Genomic DNA, 14,464 nt, shown 5'->3' on the forward strand with positions numbered 1-14,464 from the left:
GTGGGCGTCAAGAAACCCAGAATATCAACATTATTGGAGTAGTTTCCCTTGTCAAATTTGACTCCCTCCTTCTTGCTCCCTCCCCGAAGACAAATCATGATATGATAATAATATTTTTATTTTTAAAAGGGGGAAATGGAGTGGGAGCAAAATGTGTGCGTGTGGGTGTGTGTGTGTTGTGGTGTGGGGGGGGGGGGGGGGGGGGGGGGGGGGGGGGCATGAAGTCCCACCAAATGTTTACCAGAAGAAGAAGAAGTAGAAGAAGAAGAAGATGATGATGATGATACGACTACCACGAACGTACTATTTTCGGCTATGTCATTCCCCTTCGGACCGGAAGGTCCAGGGTTCGAGTCCCGCTCTGAGCTGCTCATAGTTGAGTCCTTGGAAAAGGCTCTCTACTCACCTTACTCAGGTATGAAATCAGTACCTCACCGTTTACAGAGTTTCTGTCGGGATCGGCGCTTTCTTGAATATTAATTCGATTCAAGATGACAAGAGGAATTCGCAATATGCTGCAGTAGTGAGCCTTTGCATGGCGCAACGGCGCAATATCCACTAAATGTGTTCAAAACCTTTACAAAGCGACCCTAAACTAAGTGCACACAATAAGTACAAGTCATCGGCAACATCTGTATAACATGTAGACCGAGAAATGGGGCCTGCGATTATATTATTGCTCTGATAGTTACTATGTTAAAATAAAACAGTTTATTAACGAAAATGCTTCAACACAGTTCGGCAATCGAGCCCAATATTACAGAAGAAGAAGAAGAAGAAGAAGAAGAAGAAGAAGAAGAAGAAGAAGAAGAAGAAGAAGAAGAAGAAGAAGAAGAAGAAGAAGAAAGAAGAAGAAGAAGAAAGAAGAAGAAGAAGAAGAGAAGAAGAAGAGAAGAAGAAAAGAAGAAGAAGAAGAAGAGAAAGAAGAAGAAAGAAGAAGAAGAAGAAGAAAGAAGAAAGAAGAAAGAAGAAGAAGAAGAAAGAAAGAAGAAGAAGAAGAGAAGAAAAGAAGAAGAAGAAGAAGAAGAAGAAGAAGAAGAAGAAGAAGAAGAAGAAGAAGAGAAGAAGAAGAAGAAGAAGAAGAAGAAGAAGAAGAAGAAGAAGAAGAAGAAGAAGAGAAGAAGAAGAAGAGAAGAGAGAGAAGAAGAAAGAAGAAGAAGAAGAAGAAGAGAAGGAAAGAAGAAGAAGAAAGAAGAAGAAGAAGAAGAAAGAAGAAGAAGAAGAAGAAGAAGAAGAAGAAGAAGAAGAAGAAGAAGAAGAGAGAAGAAGAAGAAGAAGAAGAAGAAGAAGAAGAAGAAGAAGAAGAAGAAGAAGAAGAAGAAGAAGAAAGAAGAAGAAGAAGAAGAAGAAGAAGAAAGAAGAAGAAGAAGAGAAGAAGAAGAGAAGAAGAAGAAGAAAGAAGAAGAAAGAAGAAGGAAGAAGAAGAAGAAGAAGAAGAAGAAGAAGAGAAAGAAGAAGAAGAAGAAGAAGAAGAAGAGAAGAAGAGAAGAGAAGAAGAAGAAGAAGAAAAGAAGAAGAGAGAAGAGAGAAGAAGAAGAAGAAGAAGAAGAAGAAGAAGAAGAAGAAGAAGAAAAAGAAGAAGAAGAAGAAGAAGAGAAGAAGAGAAGAAGAAGAAGAAGAGAAGAAGAAAGAAAGAAAGAAGAAGAAGAAGAGAAGAAGAAGAAGAAGAAGGAAGAAAGAAGAAAGAAGAAGAAGAAGAGAAGAAGAAGAAGAAAGAAGAAGAGAAGAAGAAGAAAGAAGAAGAAGAAGAAGAAGAAGAAGAAGAAGAAGAAGAAGAAGAAGAAGAAGAAGAAAGAAGAAGAAGAAGAAGAAGAAGAAGAGAGAAGAAGAAGAAGAAGAAGAAGAAGAAGAAGAAGAAGAAAGAAGAAGAGAGAAAAGAAGAAGAAAGAAAAGAAGAAAAGAAAGAAAAAGAAAGAAGAAGAAGAGAAGAAGAAGGAAGAAGAAGAAGAAGAGAAGAGAAGAGAAGAGATAGAAGGAAGAAGAAGAAGAAGAGCTCGAGCAGAGTTCTGGCACACAATGCCAACTGCTTGTTCTCTCTCTCTCTCTCTCTCTCTCTCTCTCTTCTCTCTCTCTCTCTCTCTCCCTTCTCTCTCTCTCTCTCTCTCTCTCTCTCTCTCTCCCCTTCTCTCTCTCTCTCTCTCTCTCTCTCTCTCTCTCTGTGTGTGTGTGTGTGTGTGTGTGTGTGTGTGTGTATGGGTGTGTGTGTGTTTATTCCAGCCATTTCTCTGACTCACAGCTACAAATTAATCGCAATAAATGAGTTCTGTTGGTGTTTTGCATAATATGCTTATTTCATATGTTGTAATTTATCTTTGTCATCGAGCCTATAGGCCTTGGACAGGGTCATAGAGTCGATTCTATATGTGCACATAATAATAGGCGTATATGTGGGGACTAGGAAAGTTGGTAACATCTCGGATGATCGAGGAAAGAGATCAAAAGGAAGACAAGAGAATGAAATATTTAAATTAATGACCATAAAATGACCAAAAATGATCATTAAATGTTGCTGTTGACCATGGACCCCTTGTAAAGAGCTTTGAGCACATTTAGTGGATATTGCGCTATATAAAGCTCAAGGATGATGATGATTATTATTATTATTATTATTATTATTATTATTATTATTATTATTATTATTATTATTATTATTATTATTATTATTATTATTATTATTATTATTATTATTATTATTATTATTATTATTATTATTATTATTATTATGTGGGGCTAATATGGTCTTGTGGAATGATGAATGACTCTCACCTTCTGACCAGAGGGTCCAGGGTTTGAGTCCCGATGTGAGTGGCACAGTGTTGAGTCCTTGGAAAAGGCTATGAACTCACATTCTCTCACCGTACTCAGATGTGTAATTAGTACTTGACCGTTAACATACGAGTCTCTGTCGGACTTAACAAATTTTTTTGGATGTAATATCGCTTGCGTCAAGTCTCGTCCTGTTAAGTTTTGCTGTTGACTTGGGACCCTTTGTAAGTTGTAAAAGGATTTGAGCACGCTGAGTGGATTTTGCAACATATAATTGTTCAATTTTTTTTTTCTTTCTATTTCTTTTGTTTTGTTTTTTTTTTAATCATGCAAATAAGTAACCCTCACTCAATGTGTTTTTATCTACTCTCTGGGTGGGATTCCTTACCTCCCATGGTGGGCAGGGAGGCACTTACTGTGTCTTCTATCCCCCTATATCTGTTTTCCAACATGCTTTCTGTCTTTGTCTTGGAATGAGTTTACTTTGTTTTGTCCAGGCCCTGGTCGGATACCCTAGCTGGGAGGGAAACAGTCAAATGTAGGTAGAGTTTTGGGAGATGATATTTTTTTCCCTTGTAAATCATCTCTCTGTTATGCACTTTATTGTTTTGTTTACATATTATATATATGATTTGTAAACATTTGAGTGTACCCCTCCAGTTGGGACCTGTGCTCGTGTCTAAATGGGACTTTTAGTTAGGTGATCTCAAACTAAGTACTTTGACTTTGATAGTGTGCTCTTGTAATCTACATCTGTTTCCTGTTTAAACCAATTCCCCTTTGTCTTACCTTTCCTAGGTGTTTTAAGTGTAATTCTAGAACTTTTTACTATCCCATTTTCTTCCTTTTTACTGGCGCTGATATGACCTCAATTTCAATGAGTTGCGCCCCGTGTAAAACCCTTAAAACAAAAACAACAAAAACATTTTATCTATTCTGCATGAAATCGTCATCTACAGTTCATATTTACTGCGCCGCTCTGTTAATCATCTATAATCTATATGATCGATCCGAAATGGCACTTGTTTGTTAAATGGATGATATTAGGTAAGCGCTTCGGCACGATGACAGTTGTGTTGCAATATTCCCACTACGTCACAATACCTCAGCATGTTTGTTTATTGTCGTCATGGATATGTCGTCACTTCCTGTTGAGGTCGCCCGTCACGGATGACTTAAATCTGATCAGGAATCGATCAAAGTGAATTTATTAGCAAATTTTGTTTTGATAAAGCTTACGTAAACATGTTTTGATCATATAGATGTACGAATAATTGATAATCAAAATGAAAACCCTGTCATATTCATTTTAATTCTTGATTTGGTTGTTTGCGTCAGTAATTCTCCTGTTGTGTAATGCTGGAAAGTGCACGTTTCAGTTCAGTAGTTTCAAAGATGTGAAAGTGAATGTGAAGCAGGTTTTTGTATTGATAGCTTGGGTCGTAACGAAATTTTGAAAATATTTGAATCAAAATTTGATAAGCTTTATAAGTGTTAAATAGTTGACTATTTGCATATACAATCGTATATATCGTATCTCTTATTTCAAAAGAAAATTGCGCTCTACATTGTTGCTCTGTGTTGTGCCTAGGATAGACATAGCTTTTGATAATCCACTACCACCAACTTACCACGGTCACGGTTGGATTTTTTTAGGTGAATTAGGGAATGATCGATTCATTTAAAAGGATAAAACAAGAAATGAGCAAACAAACTAACTATCTAACCTAAGGGGAACGACCCCATTTATGTGTGAACTTTGTGGGGGCCTTGTGATAGCTCAGTTGTTAAAGTACGGTCCTATTGAATCGGATGGAGAGTAGGTATGTGCGGCTATGTGGTCTAGTGGTATGACACTCGCTTTCGGATCGGAAGGTCCTGGGTTCGAGCCTCGTGCTCGGCGCATAGTTGAGTCCTTGGAAAAGTCTCTTTACTCACATTCTCTCACCGTACTCAGGTGTAAAATGAGTACCTGGCCGTTAACAGCGTTGTCTTTGTCCGAAAAATTGTAATATCGCCTCACATGTTAAATGTTGCTGTTGACCAGGGACCCCGTGTAAAGCGCTTTGAGCACGTTTAGTGGATATTGCGCTATATAAAAGCTCAATTTTTAAATTAAAAAAAAAGTACTTTGCGATAGATTTATATCTTACCCATTTGGTTGTAATCATTGTCTACCATCCGTTTAACGCTATTGTAACCACGATAAAATTGAGACTTTCAGTTAAAAACCTAACCGCCGTTCAATTCTGATCAAAAGATAAATACAAACAGAAACATCTTTTAAGATTAAAAATGTATAGAAATCATAATGATGATGATGATGATGATGATGATGATGATGATGATGATGATGATGATAATAATAATAATAGTAATATTAATGATAATAACTCAACTTATTTTCGTAGTCTAATATGCCTGAATATGATTTTAGTCACAGTCATGTTGGAAAGTCCTGAAACCATTCCAAAGTATTCTAAATTACAAAAATTATGAAGGAATAATTAATTTGTGTTCGATTATAAGGCGTGTTAATATGTTTATTTTGCTCAATACCCAAGAGGAAACTAAAGAATTGTCATCAGTTTGGTGCATAGCATGGTTTCTGCTAAATAAAAACATTGCCATTTCAAAAAGCTGTAAACTGTACACAATATACTTGGAAAGAATTCTGTGTGTAATAATATTTTGACAAACAACATCATTTTTCTTTATGACACTTTTACAAATCTTCAGCTGAAAACCAGGCTGTTTACCAAGGGAAAGACTTTAACTTTATCCAAAAGGCCTAGTCAAAAGAATACGATATCTTATAAAGATGAAGAAAGAAGACTGATTAGCCACAAATTGTTGTGTCTTATTAACTGTTTCCAGTATTATGATGCATTAAACCAGCTGCACCTTTTTCACTCCTTGCAACGGTTGTTCACAATGTGTTAAAACAAAAATATTTCCCCTTCATTGATATACTCTCATACAGCACTCGATGGATTCTAACTTACCAAATTCCAGCATACTCTGCAATACGGTTTGGAGTAGCTGGGTGACTGAATTTTATACAAGTCTTTACCTCTAATGAGCATTGTATTTCGACATTCTCAGATTCAAGCACACTTTTTGCTTCTCCCGAGGGCATGCTAGAATCCAGCGAGCACTGTATGAATATTTTCCAGCTTTTTAAAACAAAATTCCTCCTTTTGAATTGTCTTTTAACCTATATTTTTTAATTACATTGATAGGTGCTGATAATGGTGAAAGATGATTATCCTGTGGTGTATAAGGCATTGCTAAAAGATAAATAAACAATCTTAAATGGAGAATAAACTTAACAATGTTATCATTCTTACTTTCATAACATTATGATGTGATACAATATAAGAATCACAATTTCAGTTCTTATTTAAATGTTTTGATCTTTGATGAGCACTTTTGTAACACGAGCAATCACGTTTCCTTCCAGTTTCCAATTTTGTGTGGTGTGCTGTGACTAAATCACTAATATTAAAAATTTTATCAAATTTTTTTTTTAACTTGATTTTTCATTTTATTTTTTGTTTTGAAACGATTATTATTAAACAGAATAAGTATTGATAGACTGTGAACTTGAACTTGAAAATAAAAAGAAGTAACAATGGGCTGTGGTACTTCAAAAGAGCCTGCTGTGATTTCTAACCAAAGTCAGTCCCATGCAAATAAGGATTACCCCAAGCAGCCAGTAAAACCAGTGGCCAGTGTTACCCCACAACAACAGCAACAACAACAACCAAAACAACAACCACAAAAGGTAAAAGCTGAAAAAAAAAATCTTGACCATTTATATAGCCCAATATCCACTTAAAGTGCTTTTCAATGGATCCTAACCAACAGAAACACTAAACACATAGTACATGACATGACGACGCCTGTAACGCAATATTACAATTTTAAAAAATATACGATTAGAGTACGATTAGAGAATATGATTAAAGTGCCTTCCTACTGGTCCAGAGATTATTGTCCTAACACAAAACCACAAAGCCGATAAATTTTTAAATTAAGAATTATAAGGTACAGATGTAGTACATTAATTTAATGAATTTTAAACTTGACTTATATTGGTTAAAATATTAAAGTTGAAATTGATAATATAATATGTAATATATATTTTTTTCCATTTCCACCATTATTTCCATTATCATTGTCATTGTTATCATCGTCATCATCATCATCATCATCATCATCATCATCATCATCATCATCATCATCATCATCATCATCATCCTCCTTCTTCATTATCATTATCATCATCATTATCATCATCCTTCATTATCATTATCATCATCATTATCATCATCATCATCATCATCATCATCATCATCCTCCTCCTCCTTCTTCATTATCATTATCATTTTAGACATTTTGCAGTTATCACCACAATTATTGTCTTTTTAAACACATTATCTTATATTAATCAAATCAATAACGAAGTACACATAATATCTCAGTTACATGCCAGCAGTGATATACGTCACTCATTCTCCGTTATAACTTAATCAAATCTTGAGACTAAACATAAAATTGTAGATGGAACTAATGGTCAGTTCTTATTTTCTCTGTACAGTTGACCTTTGGGGTAGGATTGAGGGGTGGGGGCTGATAGCCCAATTTGTAAAGAAACTCGCTTAGGTTGAGACAATTTTTTCTCTCTTTTTTTTTTTGTGATCACTCTTTCCATGTATCAGCGGCATAGTGATAAAGGAGTTAGGACTGTTAGAATCGGAGTTTGCAATTATGTTGTCTTACTGAGAGTAGAAAGCAGTTGTTATTTTCGTTTTAGCATTAGTAAAAAATTAGGGCCTGAAAGGAGTGATTTTTATAGTTGTAAGCAGCTGTTATTATTATTGATAATGGCTCGTCCTATATTTTAAGTATTGCTGTTGGTTAGGGAACTTGTAAAGCACTTTTAGCGTATTTTGTAGATATTAGGCTATAAAAATGTTATAGAAAAACAAAAAGTTAGTTAATGTTTCTTTAGAATAAAAAGTAGCACGGAAAATTAAAATTTTAAAAATAGAAAAATTAAAATAAAAACAAAACATATTTTCTTATTTATGTCATGAAATCAGCTGTCTGGTTGGATCTGAGCTAATATCTCCATTGTTTTTATTGCACTTTTGTTAAATGTTACAGTAGTCACCGCTTAATAATCCATCTTGTAATAAGCCACCGCTTATAATAGCCAACCCATTTTCTGTAATAGAATTTTTACTGGGAAAAAAACAAACAAAAACACCCTTCCAATATCTAGTTATTTTTTCCTTTATGGAGCTGGAGTTTATCCCTGTTTCTATAGTGTGAAACGGACAATAGCAATTGCTTGCTATTCTTTGGACAGGATACTAGTCTGATTTGCCTCTGATTCCAGCTTATTAGACAAGGGAAATCATTGTTTTACTCTTGATAGGAAAGTATTAAAGTGGGATATGATTGGTTCTTAAACGTTAGGGAGACTTATTGTCTTTTGGGTGGACGGGGTGGAGAGGGGGGTGTTGGGGGGGGGGGGGGGGTATGTTGCCTAAACCAACTGGTCCCCGCCTGATAGATAACACCATGTAATGAAAAATGTAGCCGGGAAATCTTGTTTGTTAATTAATGAGCAAAACTTTACCTTTTACTTTTAACTACCTGCAACTTAAATCTTTCAGTATTATCCCTACCACCTACCCTCAATTGTCTTCACCTAACAACTCACCTATTAATGTTATCATCCAAGAGTCACATTATTTATTTATTTTTTTATTTATTTATTTGTTTATTTATTTATTTATTTTTTTATTAATTAATTAATTTATTTATTTAATTATTTATTTATTTATTTATTTATTTATTTATTTATTTATTTGTTTGTTTGTTTGTTTATTTATTTGTTTATGAATTAGCCATCCAGAGCCATTTGTCCCATTGGAGTTTAGCCAGTTTATATGGCGTGAAAAGGACAATAGCAATTGTTTACTACCCAATCACTTCTGGATGGACAGGGGGACAGCTACACCTTGGATAGATCTCGGTGCATGTGAAGCGAATTCTTTATCAACTGAGCTGTTAGAACCCTCATCTAATTTTCTGAAGCGAATTCTCTATCAAATGAGCTGTTAGGACCCCCATCTCATTTTCTATGGCTTTATTTGTTGTTTTTTTCTTTATTTTTAACATTATATTTTGAGTTTTTGTCATGTTTTCTGTCGTGAACTGACTTTGCTATTTTCTTCTTTTCAAATTTAAATGAAATACACTTATTTTCTGCACAATTTTTTTTTTGCTGGTAATGATTTGGCTTTTTGTTATTGTTTCAACACTCTGGTCATAATGATGATGATGATGATGATGATGATGATGATGATGATGATGATGATGATGATGATGATGATGATGATGATGATGATGATGATGGCGGAGGATTAATGAAGACGATAATAATAATAATAGTATAATAATAATAATAATAATAATAATAATAATAATAATAATAATAATAATAATAATAATAATAATAATAATAATAATAATAATAATAATAATAACATGATGATAGTAACAAGAACAGCAACAATAATCATTGAATTTGAAATTCTTCTTCCCAGGTGAAACATTTTGATTTTTTGATTAATCAGGAAATCATATATTTCAAAAGGCTGCTTGCTTTGTCCAATATTGATATATTATATATCTATGTAAAATCCTAACGAGTTCTACCTGACAAACCAACCATTACCTACAACGTTTAAAATTTTCAGATAGAATTTAGTGACAAGTTATCACTTCTCAGGCTGTCTAAAAATAATAACAAAGAGCTCGAATCAAAGAAAAATAAAAGAGTTGGGTTGCAAAATGTTGAAACAAAATGATGCATCTCTATGTACTGAGCAATATATAAACCATTATGTTTTTGTGCAAAGGGATTTTTAAATTAATGACTTAATGGCCTTACATTACTTGTTGATTTAATTGCAATTTATCTCCGGATGGAAATCCATTAGCGATTCCTATTTCATCACTGAAAATTTGGTTGCCATGCGTTTGCTGGGAAAATAATATTGATTTTCTTTTCTTTTCTTTTTTTTTTTTAATGGTTAAATATGAGATTGCCTTTCTCTGAGCAGATAAGTGATTTATTTATTTTCTTTTCATTTTAAAATCAAATAAGTCCACAAGTCCACAATTAGTATCATTTTTGATAAATCGAGTCTTGAATTATATTTTATGTGTCGTCATTTTTCAACATTGATGAATTATAGTTGTTTAAAAGAAAAAACTGATAAAACAATATTAAATTTCAACGACATTTATTCTCTTTGGATAAAGAAAACAAAGACAAGGAAATCTTGGATTATTGAACAAGCTTATTCATTGTTTTTAAAAAATAAATTGATTCAACATGGGATCATCAGCTTCAAAGAAGAAAGGAGTTGTCATCGGGGTAACTGCCACTTCTGCAAAGAGAAGGGATTACCCTGTGCAGAACATGAAACCTGCAGGTGAAAATCAACAATCACAGCAGAAGAATTACCCCGTGCAGAAAATGAAAACAGATGGTGGCAATCAGCAGCAGGTAATTTTTATTGTGTGAAAAAGGAAGTATTTAAAGAAGACTGAAAAAAGGTAGGGTAAGACTAATGTATTAAACATAGACAAAGATAGATTGTAGTGTATACTATTCATTTTTTCAATCATACATTTGATTCATCGATTGATTGATTGATTTGTTCATTCATTTACTTGCCTATTCATTCATGTTTTCATTTGATATATTTTCAATATTTATGAGAATAGCATTAATACAAAATTCTTTATTTGAAAAAATATATTCTTCAGCCAACAGCCCCACAAGAGCAATCAAAGAAATCAAAAGCGGTAATACTTTTTTTTTAATTTCTAGAAATTCAGGGGAAATTTATTACTAATGGAGTTAAGATCACATGATCACAAAAGAAAAAATATCCCCGTAAAGGCTATAGGACATTTTTATTATTACATCCAATCACATTTGCTCCCAAAATGGTGATAAAACCATTGCAAATAAATTTACAAACATTGAAAAAAAACACCTTCCTTTCTTTAAAAAGTTATTTTCATGAATATTGTTATGAGTTTGTTTAATTCGAAATTCGCAGACTTCAAACAGACCTATTAATCATGCTATGCTTCTAATCATAATGAAGTTAATTGTAATAATGATGAAAGTGATGACCATGGGAATGATGAATACGATTTCACTGATATATATATATATATATATATATATATATATATATATATATATATATATATATATATATATATATATATATATATATATATATATATCTTCATAAGAAATAACATCATTATTTAAGGTTAGCATTGTTATGACAATTCTATTCATTATTATCACTTTTTTTTATTATTACTTTTTTTTTCTAAACCTCTTTATCTGTTACTTTTAGTTTATTGTTTCCACTATTCTCAGTTGTCCGATGATGAGCTGAGGAAGAAACTTGCACGCTATGTGGAGATTGAGAGAGAAATTCAGGGCTGGGAGGGCAAGAACACCCAAAAGAATCTGGATGCCAAGAGAGAACAGCTTAAGACTATAACAACAACTCTCCAAGAAATTGAAAAACAGTACAAAGATGTCTGTGATAAAGTGTGAGAAAAATTTTAAAGTTATATTTTTCTTTAATGTTGTAATAGCTATAAGTGTCAAAAATGCTAATGACAAATTTCTGCTCTTCCCTTGACTGATATAGAATGTCTTTTAGCTCTGTTACCGTCATCTATTTTCTCAAATTTGTAAACTGCTTTTCTTCAGAGTAAATAAAGAAAAAAAACTATATTATGCTTATTGCAAACCAGGTTCCACTGTCTCATTCTGATTGTATGTTGGGTCAATTTAAATGCTTAACATTAAATCCAGAGTCAAAAATATTATTGAAAAGATAAACATGAAAATGTTTTGAAAGGAGACAGTTCTGTTTATATCTGAAGGCCTTTCCATTTTTACCTTAACTTTTTAATGTTTCTACTCATTTTAACTTAAATTCACTTTTTGGTTATTAGTTTACTCTAAAATGATACAGATTTTAGGCGGAGGCTCACACATGTATATCTGAGATATATGACCCATAACCTCAGTTCTTTTTTGTCTGCTTTTTTGTCAAGATAATTCCGACTGAGGATTGAATTGAAATTTAGGTTTATATAATTTGAGTTTTTTAACATGCATGCCTTTTTTTTCTCTATTATCTTATAGTACGAGTCTCGGGTTATTCAATCAACATACAGTGTATATATACCTTTTGAAAATTTCATCAGTTATCATATGTTTTATTGAAACTAGTCAGTAAACATTCCAGTTGTTTTATTTTTGACTCGAACATTTAAAATAAAATACATTTTGCCCCTGATATCAACCAATAACCGTGAATAGACGACCCATATTCTTCTTAAGTACTTGGCTGTTACCTTAAACAAACAGCCCACAGATCCAGAACAGCACTCACAATTTTAGCACGAACAATTGAGAAAAAAAAAAGCATAATGTTGTCTGCTATTTCGATGCAATTCCTTCATCATTGTGTCAAAATATGATAAATACTCACTAACTTTGGACAGACCTATTTGTCTGATTTGGATGTATAAAAGCTAGCTATAGAATTAATGAATGCTTGCCAGTCCCAGTTGACTGGAAATATATAACCAATTGGATGAATGGCATAAAATATTCTGATTAGTTTACGCTCAAATCATCAGTTGGCTTGAGTATCAGATAGAATATATTGATGCTCACCTGGGTAAAAGCTGTAAAAGAGATTTGTCATGATTACCAATCATTTCAATCATTTCAGCATTAATGACTTAAGAAAGTCTTTTCTTCACTGAAGACTCTGCTTAAGCTTTAGCCCAATTTTATTTTTTGTTATTGTTGCTATTCATGGCTAAAGCCCAGATTTCCGATCCCCCTCTTTTATGATATGATATGATATAAGTCCAGATTTATGTAGGCTTTTACAGCCTTTTTATCTGCTCTTGTGCATTTGTGAACGTATTTAATTCACGTCTCTCAAAACTGGGCATGCCACATAGTTGAAGGAGGTGTCTGAATTAAACTCTACAAACAGTATCTTTCTGTTTCACAATGAGTGTTGAGACGACACTTGACTTTTCAAGAATTGGCATGCACAGTTTTCCATTAATGGTTTCATTTTGGCCAGTTTGCCTGTGAATTGTGTATTTACTAACTTTTTCAATCGTATTATTACTTTGTATATTTACTATCTTAGAAATACCATAATGATTCAATGCAACATGTACTGATACCCCAACATGGGCTCATTGTTGTAATGGAAATAAATATTGTCCATTACAACAATGTCAAATCAAGTCTGTAATTGCATTCGGTTATAAGACCTTCAAATATTGCCTGTTGATTCATTGTCATTTTGCACTTTAAGATAAGAGATAAGTTGATTTGAAAGAATGATGCAGATATGTGGCTTTGTCAACTAAATCCCAACTATCAACAAACTGTATTTCAGAGCAAAAGAAAAAGCTGATGTAGACAAACTGCAGCATCCTTCAGTAAGGAGTTTCTTCAAGGATGAGGAAACCTTTAATGAGAAAATGTCCAAGGAACAGGTAAAGACCATACTAGCTTTTTAACAAGGCAAGATGATTTGATCTTGACAATAAAGTAGCCCAAAAACCGAGGCATTCAAGCTTAATGTGCTGTCAATTAACGTACTTAATCATAGATAAAATTTTTATTTATTTTGGTGTAAATCTACATTACGTTTACATTATTTGAGAGAAATTATTGCTCGTTCTCTGATATCTGGGTTATATGCATAAACATAAACTGAGAGCATTTCAGATACTATTTCACTCTAAAATATTCAAAGATTTAATAGATGAATAAATATGCATCAATTGTAACATTAGCAATTTTTATTTTTGCAAATTTAATATCAAATAACAATAGTTAAATGGAATGGAATTTAATTAACGAAGACAGATAATGTAGACTTTTTGGGTTTCCTCGTTGTCAACAAAAGACAAGTAATGAAACACTAAAGACGAATGAGAGATATAACGCCATCCTTCATTGTGTCTTGCTTAATTAAATTGAAGTTTCCATTCCAATCCAATCCAAATTCAAAATCCAATGCAAAATAGTTGCAGCTTCATATGATGAAGATTGATGCAACTCGGTGTGGTGAGGTAGCATTGGAGCATTATCTCTCTATTGGTTTTAAAGTGGTCGAGATAACTATAGAATATTGTCACGTTATTGGTTGCTCTGACATTTTCCATGCGCGAATGGTACTGGGGAAGAACAGCTGTTTGTGTGCATTTATTCTGAAATATAGCAGAGCATATGCATTTTCTTTTCTTCTGTGGTTTTTCAATGTGTTAATATAGATGGCTATGGTTCCATGTTGGCCCTCAAACAACATATTCAGCTTTTGTGTCTTTCTCCGTTCAATAAGTGGGGTCCATTTTATATGCTTTATCATGGTTTTTACACTGTGTTGTCGGTTGTAGTCATTACAGACAAATCGACAGGCCCTTCTTTGAATCATACTATCTTATTGAACGATGTTGATGTAATCGGGTCCTATATGCTTCTGCTGTATTCTAAAACATGTCTTAAAAATACTTTGTAGCACTTTTCTTTCAC

At 33.1% G+C, this 14,464-nt stretch overlaps 1 protein-coding gene across 9 annotated transcripts in view; it reads left to right on the forward strand.

The window, feature by feature from the left end:
- The first annotated feature begins 3,916 nt into the window (after positions 1 to 3,916).
- LOC144978421 (uncharacterized) overlaps positions 3,917 to 14,464 on the forward strand; it is a 29,777-nt gene continuing 19,229 nt past the window's right edge. For 3 of the 9 annotated variants that reach the window (XM_078924445.1, XM_078924452.1, XM_078924453.1), the window contains exons 1-5: positions 3,955 to 4,030; positions 10,044 to 10,357; positions 10,621 to 10,659; positions 11,255 to 11,433; positions 13,323 to 13,422. In XM_078924445.1, coding sequence (XP_078780571.1) covers positions 10,184 to 10,357; positions 10,621 to 10,659; positions 11,255 to 11,433; positions 13,323 to 13,422 — 492 coding nt within the window. In that variant the 5' untranslated portion in view covers positions 3,955 to 4,030; positions 10,044 to 10,183. Of the gene's footprint in view, positions 4,031 to 4,075; positions 4,185 to 6,348; positions 6,554 to 10,043; positions 10,358 to 10,620; positions 10,660 to 11,254; positions 11,434 to 13,322; positions 13,423 to 14,464 lie in introns of those variants that run through there. The other 6 variants (XM_078924446.1, XM_078924448.1, XM_078924447.1 and 3 more) reach the window with 6 other exon arrangements.

The sequence above is a fragment of the Berghia stephanieae genome, chromosome 8 (assembly GCF_034508935.2).
Source record: "Berghia stephanieae isolate SIO BIC M18660-M18661 chromosome 8, UCSD_Bste_1.3, whole genome shotgun sequence".
In the NCBI taxonomy this organism is placed as follows: domain Eukaryota; kingdom Metazoa; phylum Mollusca; class Gastropoda; order Nudibranchia; family Aeolidiidae; genus Berghia; species Berghia stephanieae.